At 40.5% G+C, this 14296-nt stretch overlaps 1 protein-coding gene across 3 annotated transcripts in view; it reads right to left on the bottom strand.

Moving 5' to 3' along the window:
• Nucleotides 1-11551, bottom strand: part of adam23b (ADAM metallopeptidase domain 23b) — a 31610-nt gene extending 20059 nt beyond the window's left edge. For 2 of the 3 annotated variants that reach the window (XM_042494437.2, XM_088083267.1), the window contains exons 1-6: nt 11111-11551; nt 10254-10471; nt 9744-9820; nt 2224-2287; nt 1086-1168; nt 886-949 (exon numbers count right to left, since the gene is read on the bottom strand). In XM_042494437.2, coding sequence (XP_042350371.2) covers nt 886-949; nt 1086-1168; nt 2224-2287; nt 9744-9820; nt 10254-10471; nt 11111-11186 — 582 coding nt within the window. In that variant the 5' untranslated portion in view covers nt 11187-11551. The remainder of the gene's footprint in view (nt 1-885; nt 950-1085; nt 1169-2223; nt 2288-9743; nt 9821-10253; nt 10472-11110) is intronic. The other variant, XM_042494438.2, reaches the window with a different exon arrangement.
• Between the last annotated feature and the right edge of the window lie 2745 nt (nt 11552-14296).

Below are 14296 nucleotides of genomic sequence, written 5' to 3' on the forward strand. Positions count from 1 at the left end.
CATCCCTGAAAATATCAAATGTACCTGTGTAAATATTCAAACGTATTGTATGTAAATACACAAATGTGTAAAACAGCAAATTGTTGTTTTTTTAAAGAGAGATATAAAACAATCATATAACTAACCAGAAGGAAGCCTGCATCTACTGCTAGCTCACTTAGCAACACTCAGCTAACGATGCTGTTAATGTTTACATCTCTTTCTGTCACAAGCCTCTCAACCATTAGTGGATGGTGCATCTCATTTTTCTGACAGTTGTAGTTTGATAGAAAGAAAATAGTTCCAACATTAAACTGCTCACAAGGTCTGTGGATTATCCTAAATAACCGGGTCATGATTTCTGTAATGAGACTTGCTGTTGAGTTTTTGAAATGTATTTATCTTTTTTTTTCCGAGTGCCATCTATATCCATTATATTGGAGAGAAGGTAGACATCTTAACAGCCGATATCTCTGAAAACTCACAACAATACAATCTAGACTGCTAAACAGCACCACAGGCATGAGGGAAAATCTGTATTTTTGATTTTATAGAAACTGTCCTTTTTATATTACCACTTTCAGCTCGACAAACTGGAATTAACATGCTTAGTATAAATATCAAGTATTGCAAGAATGTTTCTTTAAAATCAAGTAAACCTTTACAAAACGTCCAAAATGAGTGCACTAGTACATCAGCTAATGTGCTCAGTTACATTGTTAACAGAGCTTCAGTGTCTCATCTCCTTCCTTTAAAAACAGGAAAGTGAAAGTCCTTGGAGTGATGAGGATATCCTCAGCTGAAAATCCAAAGAGCAGCAAACAGCAGAGGGTGTGGTGCATGTGAGGTGGAGGTGAAACCTTTGTGTGATACATATTTTGGTTCTCTGTGACAGGAATAACTTACGATTGAATGAGTCTGTTGTAAGGGCTCAATTAGATACACATACACTCCATCGTCAAACATCCCGCTGCCAGGCAGAGAGAGTAGAGAAGAGAGAGAAGGCAGTCAATATTGAGTCAATAGGAGCTGAGGAGCAGAGACGCGTGTATCTAGAAATATTCTGAACACAGCAAGAATTACACACAACTCTGCTGTTCACTTACTGCAGCCCGTTGCAGGTAGATAAGGCCACATGGGAGTTATCGTTCCCTCTCACCTGGCCATGGTAGTAACAGTGCTCACCGCCCTGAGGGGAGAAGACACAGTGCTATTGCAGCATCACAGCAAACCCTTAGCCATTACGAATGCAGCATTACAGGCAGCACACACTGACAGATGATGCCTCAGATTCGCCATTACACTGTGAATGTGTCATATTTTTTACTTAATTATTATGAATTTTCCAACATCTCAGAGGAGGCAACAGCTTGTTTCACAGATGCCAGTTTGGTACGTTTGCAACGCCTCTCTGCAGGGGGGTCTTTGCTTGTTAAGATGTGAAGTTATAAAATCGCAAAGTGGGTCCCGGCACTATCTGTGACTCAGCTGTCAGATCCAGGGTGAGCAGAGGACATTCACCCCCCCCCCCCGTCTCTCGCTCTCTCTTACTTCACCCATCCCACGCTGCACTCATACTGCAGAGGGCTTTCTCTCCCCCATCACGTGACCAGAGCTCCAGCAGGAGGCTGCAGGAGTGCAAAACCCTGCTGATTCAGCTACAGTATGCCCAGCCCAGCCCTCTGCCTGAATCAGCAGCAGCAGCAGCAGCAGCAGCAGCAGCAGCAGCAGCAGGAACCAGCTCTCATTCCCAACCAGTTTTCTCCTCCCTCTCTCTATCTCCTCTCTCATTCTCATCTATCTATCTATCTATCTATCTATCTATCTATCTATCTATCTATCTATCTATCTATCTATCTATCTATCTATCTATCTATCTATCTATCTATCTATCTATCTATCTATCTATCTATCTATCTATCTATCTGTCTGTCTATCTGTCTGTCTTGTACATTTTGTTCTTGAGAAGATTTTCTGGCTGCACTTATCTGGATGGCAGGGTTGCAGTGTTAATTTGAATACCGATTTACTGAAGATTTGATGATAAAAGACGATGAGCAAACTCATTATGCAGGAACTCACATCTGTTTCCATCTTTTATTTCAAAAGCTATTTCCTAAAGTTGAGACAAAACATATTTGTGGGCCTCTTCCTTCACAACCTGCGTGACTGTACAAAATAAAGGCAGCAGCTGAAGGAAAGACCAAAAACAGGAAAGATTGCATGCACTGTAACATTTTTTACCTTTGACAGAACAGGTTTGCCCGCCTCGTAGTGGATCTCGACATAATCTGAAGACAGCAAGTCACTGTAAAAAATGATTTAAAAAAAAACATTGCAGTTGGTTAGGGTGGACGGATGTGATGCACAAAACAAAAGTCTGTCTGCCTTTGCTTTCTCTGACTCACATATTGTGGTTTTTAACTAGCGGTGAGTGGTGCTTTGGTTGGCAGATAAACAAGAACACTCATCACCACTGTGCCTGGATTAGCCTGCACAAACACTCCTGTGGCATCTGAAAAGTGCAGCGGATATGTTAAATGTCTGCCCTCAGGAAAAATGATGACGCATTTACTCCAATAAATACTGTCAAAAAGAGATGCTAATTTTGCAAAGTGGCCTTTACTTATCAAAGCAAGACAAAAGATCTGAAACCATCATTCTGAAACTGAATTTTACACAAAGTTCGTGCACAGAACATTGCTCTTCCTCAAATCTCCCAAAATTAGATCAGTAGTTGAGAAACAGCATACATAACAGGAACAGAAACAACTAATGTTGCCTAAAAGCTGCCAATGAAGCCCTAATGTGATAACTGATTGCGAGGCTTCGGCTTCACCTTGAACACAACGGTCTTTCCGGCAGTTCCCGCTATCTGAGTCAGCGTCCCTCAACCGTTTCACACACTCAATCTGTTAGCTGACAGCTGACTTCAAGAGACTTTCTGCAACAATGGCGCTTTTTTTTCCCAAATAACCTTGCAAATAAGAAAAAAAGCATCCTCCCCTCTGTCATGTAGTGGCATCGCAGCAGAAAAAAAAGATGGAAGTCTCCTAACACCAGCAGCATGACATTTCTGAGTGATGCTCAGCGGCATGTGAGCCGGAAGTGCACCATTATGAGGGGAGAGTTGAGGCATGAGCGGCTTCTGTGAGAGATTCCTGAGTGAGGGGCTATTAATAGCGTGACAGATGAGGCAGGGCGAGGAGAGAACGCCACACGAGTAAGAGTGTATTTGTGTTTGTATGAGAGTGTGTGTGTGTGTGTGTGGGCAGCACTGCAGAGCATGGAGGGGTAAAGGCACTGTGAGTGTAATGATGTGTGTGTGTATGTGTATGTGTGTGAGCTGTGAAAGTGTGTGGAGACCATGAGAAGGGAGTCTTGTCCTGAGGTCTCTCAGTTCACAGGAGACTGAGTGCCACAATGCAGCAGCAGGGAAGCGAGACAGAGGCGAGGCAGAAAGGGAGGACCAAAAAAAACTGCAGGAGGTTCTTCCGTCTGGCGCCAGATCAAATGAAGCTCTGAATCTTTTAGTGACACTTGTCATTACTGTGTGTCCCTATAACACATTGAAATAAGGGCTAATAAATATATCATATCGATACTGTGATATGAGACAAGATGTTGTCTTAGATTTTGGATATCATAGGTGTTGTCTTGTCCTGGTTTTAAAGGCTGCATTACAGTAAAATGATTGATAATCTAAACATACCAAATTGTTCTGTTATATTTTTACCTCTACCTGCTTAGGCCTGATCACATTTTACCTCTACGCTTGTTATGAGCGCTTCCTTGCACCTCAGAAAAGTATTACAAGGGACAGTGGTTAAAATGTTGCCCAATGAAATGGGATAACCCTTTATGACGTAAAGTGTTGCCGTACAATACAAATACAGTGCCCCAGTGATTCTAGTTCCCTCATCAAAAAAATACTATGAAATATTTCAATTAGATTTTGGATTATAGCAGAAAATGTGCTCTGTGGTGAACAAAACTTTATGATACTTACATGCTTTGCTCAGTGAGATAATCTCCACAAATAAACACAACATTCAGGATTTTTGAAGCCTAAATGCAATCACCAGAAGAAAAGCTAACCTTAGGCTATAAAAGAACTACACTGTGGTCGCATGATTTAACGTCGCCACCACAACAAGGCTGTAAAGGCTGGGGTGCCTGATGGGACCACAATATGCCAACAAGGGCTTAAACACTAACAAAATGCCTGTAGCTAGCTAAAAACATAAGATATCAGCAAGTCAAATATATTTAAGCACCTTATGTCTCCCAGTAAGGAAAAGCAATAGCTAGGCTCAACCTCCTCAGTTTGTCAGGTCAAATTAGAAAAATATTTGATGCTCACTGTCAGGATCCAACAGTTTGCCCTCATTCACTCTGCTGATCCCTAACTTTTGCATCCACTTTTGTTTTCTTAAAAGCTCAGTTTTTTGGTTCAGCATCTCATAAAAACTTAGTTCTGGCTTCTGGGTTATTTATGAAAAGTCTTATTGTGTAAATATTTTATGAAAGCACCAATAGTCAGCTCTACAGTAATGTCACAATATCAAGGTGTTTGGTCAAAAATATTGTGATAATTGATTTTCTCCATGTCACCCATCCTTAACAGAGATATTAAGTATAACAACATGGATGCTCTGGAGAAGCAGCTCTAAACATATTCACATTTCTCACTCACTATTCAGTTCTGCCAATGCATGTTTTATATCAACTTTCAGTAGCAAAAAATACGTCTCCTTTGGTATGCAGTCTGAGGTACAGTTAAAGGTGAGCAGATAAAGTAGCACCCATTGGCAGGTTGCAGACCTATCTATATTTAGATCAGTACTGTTGCAGCTACAACACCAAGCAGAATTCAAACCCCTGTTCCCACACAAAAGAAAAACGGCACACACGGAAGTTAGCTCATGTATCTCACAGATAACCTACGGTACAAGCAAACAGCTGGGAATCAAGGTCACGCTTTCCTCTCTGCTGCTGTTGTGTTATGTGGTGATTCCTCAATGTCTGATTATGTGCAGGACAACTGCGTTTAAACAGGATGTTAGATCGTGTGAGATGAGAATGACGAGATGAGAGTGCAAGTGTCTGTCTCTTGACATTATGCCACAAACAATACCAGTACACAAAACACGTCAACAAGACAATATTCACCTCTGCTTTTTTCCATTTTCATACAATGAAAATACTGAATATTTTCTATTTAGAGCAGAGTAAATAAAAAAACAGAAAAAATAAAGATTTCATGGCAGAGGAAGACTCGCTCGCACAGGGTGTTTTCAGGCACTGCTGGTTTGAATACCTTCAAAAAGTAATGCAAGACAGTTCATATAACACACCCAATCATGAGCCAGAAATTCATGTAAAACCCATGTAATGTGGAAGACTGAGATCACACAACAACTGACTGAGCTGACTGAAGTTAAGCAGAGTGAAGAGCGAAACTCTGCATATGGAGGCCGGTTCGATTGGTTGACAGGTCAAACAGATTTGAGTTAATTAAGGTATGCCATTACCATGTTTCTTTTCCTAAATTTAACATATATAATTTTACTTGCCTAAACCTCACCTTTGTAACTTTACCTCCCTAAATATAGCATACCAAACGTTACATGCCTAAACCTAAAATATGAACTTTACTTGCCTAAACCTAACATATGTAACTTTATGTCATTTTTGGGGCACTCATTTGTTAGTTATCATAAAAACCATGGCACGAGGCATCAACTCTTTAGTAAATATAGTCAGATATGTGGTCTTACACAATAGAGCTAAATAGTAAATTCAGAACTCCTGGAGTGTCTCCTGTATTATTTGACCTTGTACATTTGCACACTAAGACACAATATTCAGTGGATTTAGCTGATGAAATCTGCCCTTTGTAGGTTTCCAGAGTGACATTGAGGTGATGCTCACACTTACTACAATCACAGAGGAGCATCCGGTGTTATTTCAATTCATTATCTAGCTATCAAAGTAAATAAAAATATCTTTAACCAACCTGGTAAAAGCTTTCTATAATTATTTTTTTTTTGCTAAACTGATGGAATCCCCCTCTCTGAAGTAACCAGGGACTGAAAACCAGCAAATAGACTGAAAATCCACGTCAGTCTGTTAACATCGAACATAAACTCAGCTATGCAGAGAATATAAAATTACAATATTTTATGACAGAATCCAACTTTAAATCGCTTTAAGGGACCTGGAATTCAATCCGCACTTTTAAGTCCTTGTACACATGCACATTAAGCCTTCACACATGTAGAATGGCGACTTTGTGAAAGGAGTAAATCAATATCATTGAGTGTCTGGAGCCTCGTGTCTCTGAATGTGATCGCAGACCGCAGAGTGACTGTCTCTCTGCTGATTCTGATGCAAACCAATCAAACCTTATTAAAACTAGAGACTGCATGCTTTCCAAGTCATTTTCTTAAACAGTTTGTGTGTAGTCTGGCAGCTGAACAAAGACCGCTTTTAGCACTTGGAGGATTCTGGAAACTAGTGCGCTGACCTATTCAATTACACTTTCCCTGATTACATTATCGCTGACTGACGCTGCATTAATCACTGATCTGACATATAATAGCACATATCCTTTACAAAAACAGTCATCTGCAGACAGGAAACACAAGTGTTGTCAGTTTGGTTTCAGCTATGACAGATATCACTTGCTCAGAGAGTGAGTATCTTGCAGTTTATGGTCATTTTGATGCCCTAAGCCAGACCTCCACTGTGAGGGCGTTGATGGTTTATTTAGTCATACAACTAAATGATGCTGAGGTAAAATTCATTTTTATTCAGCCTTACTCAACTTCTGCTTTGCGTCATGTCACAAAATCTGTCGACACACCAGTTCAACGTTTTTTGAGACTCAAACTGCTTTTGATCCTGTTTGGGATTTGATGCTGCTTCTGTACTTGTTTACTCACTGAGCGTGTTTTTCGTGTCTTTCTATAATCAAATATTCATTTAATTTCTATTCTTGTGAAACTTTTCCAACATATTACAGCTTAAAGGTCCAGTGTGTAGGATTTAGTGGCATCTAGCAGTGAGGTTGCAAAACTGAAACTTCTCCTGTGTGCCAAGCGTGTAGGAGAACTACGGTGGGCAACATGAAAACAAGAATGGCTCTATCTTAACCGACTGTTTAGCCATTTTCACACAGAGATCATGACTACAGGGCCCCTATAGAGTCCCTTCTTTATATGCTTTTTTACATAGAACCAAATAATGCTGGCATCATCTTTAGATAGCATGCAGCACCACAAGAGGCATGACGGACATGACGTTTAGCACAACAGTGTCGGCCTATAGTGTGAAATATAGCACATGCATGAGCAGGGATTTCTAAACAATAACAATGGCATAACATGTTAATAACAATCATTTACCAATCCATGTTATATGACAGCTGATCTTGTCCTCTGCTCGGAGAGATAGGAGCTCCCAAATCTCATTGTTTTCCATTTTTGCAGACATTTACAGTGGCTGTTCTACCTCTTTGTGCTAGCCTCAAACTGCTGCTAATTGTTTCTTAAATTTCCCGTGGTGTGTTGCACACGTAACACGTCAGCAAAACGTCCCACCCATCCTGCCCATGGTCCTGTCCTGCCAGCTGTCCCTTCTACACAGACACTGTTTCTGCGCTGTTACTACCTCCCGTGGTGGTTTTTAAGGCAAGATAACTTCAACTGAACCTTTTATACAGAATGACGAGGCAGCATAACGGTGCAATATACTTGCATAGAACAGGCAGTGTAAAAGGGGCTTTTGATTTGTCCGCTCTAGGATACTGTAAAAAATATGGCGGACTCCTTGAGAGAGGAGCTGCTCCGAATGTAGATATAAGTGGTTCAAGCTATGGTAACAAAAACACAGCATTTTTTTTCAGGTGATTTTAACTTATGACAACATAGTAATGAATATTAGATACCATTTCTGCCTCTAAATCCTCCACACTGGACATTTAAATTAGTACCACTGAACAGCACTGCATTATAAAAATAAAACCCTGAATCAGATCCTTCCTTTGATGCTTTCCTATAATGTACAGTACACTTAAAGTATTTTTTTTCTATAATATCTGCATCTAGAGAAAGACTGTGTGGATGTGTTGTGACAGGGAGGTTTACGCAGCTTCTCTACAAACCCCAGATGAATCTTCACACTTTCAACACAACCTTGACAGCAGAAACAACAAGATCCCTCTAACTGGAAGTTTATCCATAAAGTTTGCTTTAATTAAAGGGAAATTACGTTTCTTCCAAACTAGTGTATTTCTGCTAAATGTGGCTTATGTGGCTCTATGAGTTGTGCAAACATTGCATTCCCCACCTCTGTTGCAGAGATTTGGGAAGTGAATCATTTCACAATCTTGTCTCTGAGTTTGACTGGTAGTAAATACAAAAAGTAGCTCCCTGTAGCAGCCATACAGCTAAAAGAAGAGGGATCTATTTGGAGCTTTCCTTTAATAACCACAGTAGCTTACTTACTTTATATGGATGGATAAAAAGTAGTACATTTAAGTACACATAAGTACATTTTTTTCAACATTCCAGAGGCAAATTTTAGACTGGGAAAACAGGGTAAAGTGTCATAAACATATCACAGATCATGGAGGTTCTCTCTCTTGACTTGCATACGTACACAAAGCTATGAGGGAACGAGGTGTTACCCGTGTGATGCTAACATTTATCCCCGTCATTGTAGTCCCTTCTACACTGCACAGAAAAAAGGAGCACACTCTTAACCGCAACTGAAAAACTTTTTCAGGTGCACGACTCAAAAAGTAATATACGAAAAAACTGACTGTCAGCTCACATAAATGTCAGCACGACGCTGATGAAGACTGTTGGTTGAAACGCGTTTGTCGTGTTGCTGTCACAGGCCCAGAATTAAAAGCTTCTACAAAGGACATATTCATGTGCTGACAGTCAGTTTTTTCGTACCCCTTTTACACTACCTATTTTGGTAGAAATATCGCGCCATTATGCTGCCTCGTTGTTCTCTATAAAAGGTACGACTGCAGAATGGGAGAACACAGCTGTCTTGCCTTGGAGACAGCATTGTAGGTAGTAACAACAGCAAAATCTTACTAAAACCTGCAGGATGGAAACATAGGTGGGAGGAATGGGACATTTTGAATGCGTTATGTGTGCAACCCACCGTGGAGGATTTAAAAAGCAGCTAGCAGCAATTAACAGCTAACTTAAAGAAGAAGAACAGCAGTTGAAAATGTCTATGCATTTTAATATACTAAAACCAGGAAAACAATGAGGTCTATGACCTCCTTACCCTGTGTGCAGAGGACGAGGTCAGCCGCCACATAACAGGGACAGTACATGACTGTTATATTCTATAAAACACTGAACTGCCCTGTTGTGTGAAATGTCCTCTACAAATAAAGCTGCCTAGCCATGTGATGCAGTTGTTATTGTTAAGAAAGGGATGACAACACAAATGTTATTTGTCACACTAGAGGCAGACGCTGTTGTGCTAAACGTCACGCCCGACACGCCTAAACTTCAGTGTGCTGAGGTGCCACCAAAACATTCAACAGTATGGCTATACAATACACAACTCCATTTAGGTAATCAAATTGAGCACTATATTGGTATCACTTTAAGGGTGTTGGTATTAATACTTGTATCATAATTTCTTAAACAATACCCAGCCCTACTTTGTATAAATTCAATTGCTTTAGCTAAAATGAATTAGTGTAATCAGATGAGATGAGAGGAACCTACCTGTTCAAAGATAGATCCAGAACAAATCTGGAGCCAAACGCCTCTAACTGGAAACTGGCTTGGGCGAGGTGGACCGCCTGTGATGGAGAAAAAAGCATTTTAAAGAATACGATTATAGCCATCTATGAACATAACATCCTCCAGAGTCCACCTTCAACATCCTCTAGAGCACAAATAACAGATGTGGCTGATAAATGGCAGATGGTAATGCACAGTGGGTATACTGGAAGAAAGGCTCCCTTCAGCATGGTCGCTTTGGCATGATTCCAGTTCTTAAAGCAAATCTGTTAATGTGTTGTGAGTGATGTGTGTCTTTGCTTTGTCTAATACAGTAAACAGGGTTAAGGTTAAATACGAGCCATAATCTGGACTTCAAAGCCTCAACCACACAGCATGTTTTTAAGAGACTAAACACTTCGCTATTGATCACAAGCGTACTTCTAGGAAATAACTTCTCACTACATGCTATTATCAATCTCCCTCACCCATCCTCCTCAGCTGCTGGCTTACCTGCCCCTCTGTGGCCTGATTCTTGGCCCGGGTGTCCAGATCATGGTAAGTACTCTCCGAGTCCTCGTTTAGGTAGTAGATCAACCGCGAGGGGTAGGTGATCACATGCTCTGCTGCATGCTGTGTTGTATTGTCTATGGCAGGTGCTGCAGTTGCCTGTTGCTTCAGCAGGGCTGGCACTGCGTCCCTCTCAACCTTGTCCCCCACTCCTTGAGAATCTGCAAGACAATTCCCAACGCACAGACATGAAAAAACTGACACACACATAAACACACACGTACACAGCCAACTGTCATCCTTTATTCATGAAACGCATTGATAATACTGAGGCAAGTGGCTTCACTGCGATTCTTGAGGACACACTTCAGAGAGATTGGTTACATGTCCTTGTACACTGACAACCTTGTATGACCAGTTTAAAATACAGAACATGAGTAGATACATTTCACCAAAAGGCACTTTTGATGTGGCTATTGCCAAACTGAAAAACTCTGCACCATAAAGATAAATACAGTGTGAATTATGCAATATCATCCAAACAGCCTCTGGCAGATAATATCATGCACTTTAAATGAAAAGAGTCCCAGCAACTGTTAATTCAAATATCACACTTATACATAATAAAAAGCACTATTTTTTATAAGCAGAACAAAAGATGCTGTAGTCTGCTTCATGCACCATCACGCTGAATACGCCGCATATTAAATCAAATGTCGTTCGGGGGGTTAAAAAACGCGATGATGTGCACCTGCAGTGCATCGCCAGATACTATTTTGGATTAAACATAAAGTGAAAGGTGTATTTAATCAGACATAAGTGCCATAAAAAAGAAGGCAGCAGGCTAGTGCGATACCTACCGGATGACGCTAGTGATGGATGAAGCCAAGGCGAAAGGATGCTGACGAGCAAAGTGGCCAGAAATATCAAATGCATGATTCATATTTGATAACTGAAATATCTCAATATCAACACAACAACGCAGTATATAGCTCGCGGCCCATCGTGGCGGGGGACGTGCCGTGAAGGGGGGCTGTCTTCATGGATCCAGGAGGCACCGGGATGCTGCTGCAGTAGCGGCTGAGGAGGAGGAGGAGGGTGAGCAGGATGATGGGAGGGGAGGGGAGCAGAAAGAAGGCGGTGGCCAGGCAGCTACTGGAAGTCAACCAGCAGACTCCTCCTCGGCGAGCAAAAAAAAAAAAAAAAAACATGTCCTTCCTCCCTCCTGGACAACAGGAAGCCTACACAGGTGACCTCCACGACATGGCTGTGTGATCACATCAGGAAATGACCCGGTGACACTGAAATGACGATCACACAAAGGAGAGATTTTGTTGTTGTTGTTGTTGTTGTTGTTGTTGTTATGATTAAGAGAAAAACTAAGAAAGCATAATGTATTCACTAAAGACAAAAACGCCGTTTTTTCTGAATTAACGAGATTATTTTGTCAATGTTTTGTTTTTCAAATGATTGCACTACAATTCTGTAAAAACAATATCAATTATTTAAAAAAAAATAACCCTGCTGAAAAAAACTTGACCAAGCTAGCCACTTTAAGATGGTCAAGCCCCCCCCCCCAAAAAAATAACTATTTTATAAATAAATAGAGCAACAGCAAGCATGTTGACTGATCAAAACTGTCTTTGCAATAGCATTCCAAAAAGATGCTTTGACCGGTCAATAAAACTTGAGGTACTAAAATCCTGAGGTACTATGTCAGTGTCACACATGGGTATAAAGTGATTTTATGCCACAGTTAACCAAGTAAAATTAAATGCAATCTGAACCAAGCTTGTTGAGATGCTATGTGAGGAAAATCATAAATGCTGGTTTTAAAGAGTGATGACAAGTGCTACTTTAAGTTTCCTCAAGTTTAAAGTCCCAGTGGGGACGTGTAATGTGCCCTATAGTCTGCTTCTGAGATAGCATAGTATCTTCAAGGCAGACTGTGCGACATGGGCTATGAACTATTACGAGTGCATGGCGTGACTTGTAGGTTGGCTATGCAGATTGCAGACTGCAAGCAAACACACACACACACACACACACACACACACACACACACACACATTCACACACACAGCTCTAGGAGGATGTGACAGCTCCCCCCTCAGGGCTGAATGGTCCACAGAGGAATGAGATGGTCATTTTGGGTCGCTGGATATCAAGACAAGGCTGTCTGAAACAAAAAGGAATGAGTAAGCAGCAGAGCCCACATGAACAATGCAAGACTTTGTTCGCTCAACCTGCATCAGGTTGAAAAGTTTTGTTCCTATTAAATTTGACCAATTTAATAGTAACTAATTTCTTTTCAACAAAGGTCAGCTTATTAAAATTTCTGTAGTAAAATTTAGTGCTATCTTACCTGAAGTGTCTGACCTGTGGAAAGCAATGTCACTGGGTTTAAATGTGATTTACTTTCTCCACAAGATAAATCCAGAATCCTGAATCACACAGGACAGCGAGTTAAAAAATGCTCAGCCTATGGCTCCTTCAGTGATGTTACAGCAGGTGTTTTGTCCTTATTGGGTGTCTGTGACATCAGCAGTGACTGAAGAGGTGCCAGGACAGCAGTAAGTTTGTTGAAAACTGCAAGTTCAAACCTAATAAGAGCAGGCTGGTGGCACTGATAAAGACTTTCATCTCTATTTTTCGCTCTAATTTGTGATTAAGGCAGAAAAGACAAAGTCAGTATTTCCGACTTGTGATCTAAACGCATCCCAGTGCATCTACTCTGGAAAACATGGACACCACTGTAATACTGTGCACCGCCATGCCGCTCTGACGTCAGGTGTGTTTATGTTGGCAAACTTGTACTAGACGAATCTCAAACATGTTTCTGACTTTGAAGACCGTCTTGAGCAATTGTTCCATTGCACTTGTCTGTGTCGGAGACAGATCTCTCTTTTTTTGTGCGAGTACCAAGTACAATGAATTTCAGCAGAATGCTGCATTATAGGAAGTGTTGGATCTGTTTGGGATCTTGACTGACACTATAGGTCCTAAAAGTCAAGATATCTCGGCCTCTGTTGCATCCACTTCTGTTATTTCTTCCTCCCGGATAATACTACAGAAGTCCGTTACTAAATTGTTAAACGTACCTCAATCATTCTGCCATGCATAGGTATTATTAGAAATAAAAATATTAGATTATTATTAATTATTATTAGAAATAAAAGATTTAAAGTGGTACTTCAATGATTTTACACATGAACATTAGTTAACTTGTCATCAGAGTGCAACTCAGCCTTTGAAAACAGTTTTCTGTTGCTCTGAAGGAGCTGTAGAGTCTGAGAAAAAAAGACTGTGGTGATGACATCAGGGTTATCTCTGCTAGGGTTTGAGGCTTCATTTTTTTTTTTTAATTTTTTTTACGAGGATGATGGATTCTGACTGTGACCCACACTATCAGTTTGGACTGTTATATTTTCTATTTAAATTTACTTATGTAACAGCATTTCTGCAAAATTGTCCCTAACTCTGAGTAATTTATGTGAGTTCATGTTTCCTTCATTTCAGTTTTTGTAAAACTGGTGTTAAATTTCATTCAGAGAGACATTAAAAAAGTCTTTACAAGTCTTAAATCTAACTTGCCTTACAATGTAAAAAGAAACTCTGATCACTGTAACCATGCCTAAACTGTGCTGTAGCTGCCATGTGCTGATACTGTGGGAATAAATGTAATTTCAAAACTGTTGGCAGAGCACACAATACGGCTTTTGCAGAATCGTCCAACATCAATATTATGTCTGGAGATAGGGTTGAAATACCACTGGATCTCCTAAGTTGTTTAAGCAACCTTTTTCACAGTGTAATAAGCCTGCCTGCACGTCCAGATGCACACTGTGAATGCCTGCCACAAGCTTATTCTCTTTTAATGAGCACCAATCAACTAGGTGTTAAATTAAGGCGTTAAATGCCTTGTAAGAAGAAAACAAATGCAGAAGGAAAACGCAGATGACAGCCCCAAATAAACAGTTGACCATTCCCACTGACTAAAGCAATCTGTGCGATTCAAAAAAATCCGCAGCATTCAAAACTTTTCC

This window comes from Plectropomus leopardus, chromosome 10, assembly GCF_026936395.1.
Source record: "Plectropomus leopardus strain MGB_pleo_1.0 chromosome 10, ASM2693639v1, whole genome shotgun sequence".
Classification (NCBI taxonomy): Eukaryota; Metazoa; Chordata; class Actinopteri; order Perciformes; family Serranidae; genus Plectropomus; species Plectropomus leopardus.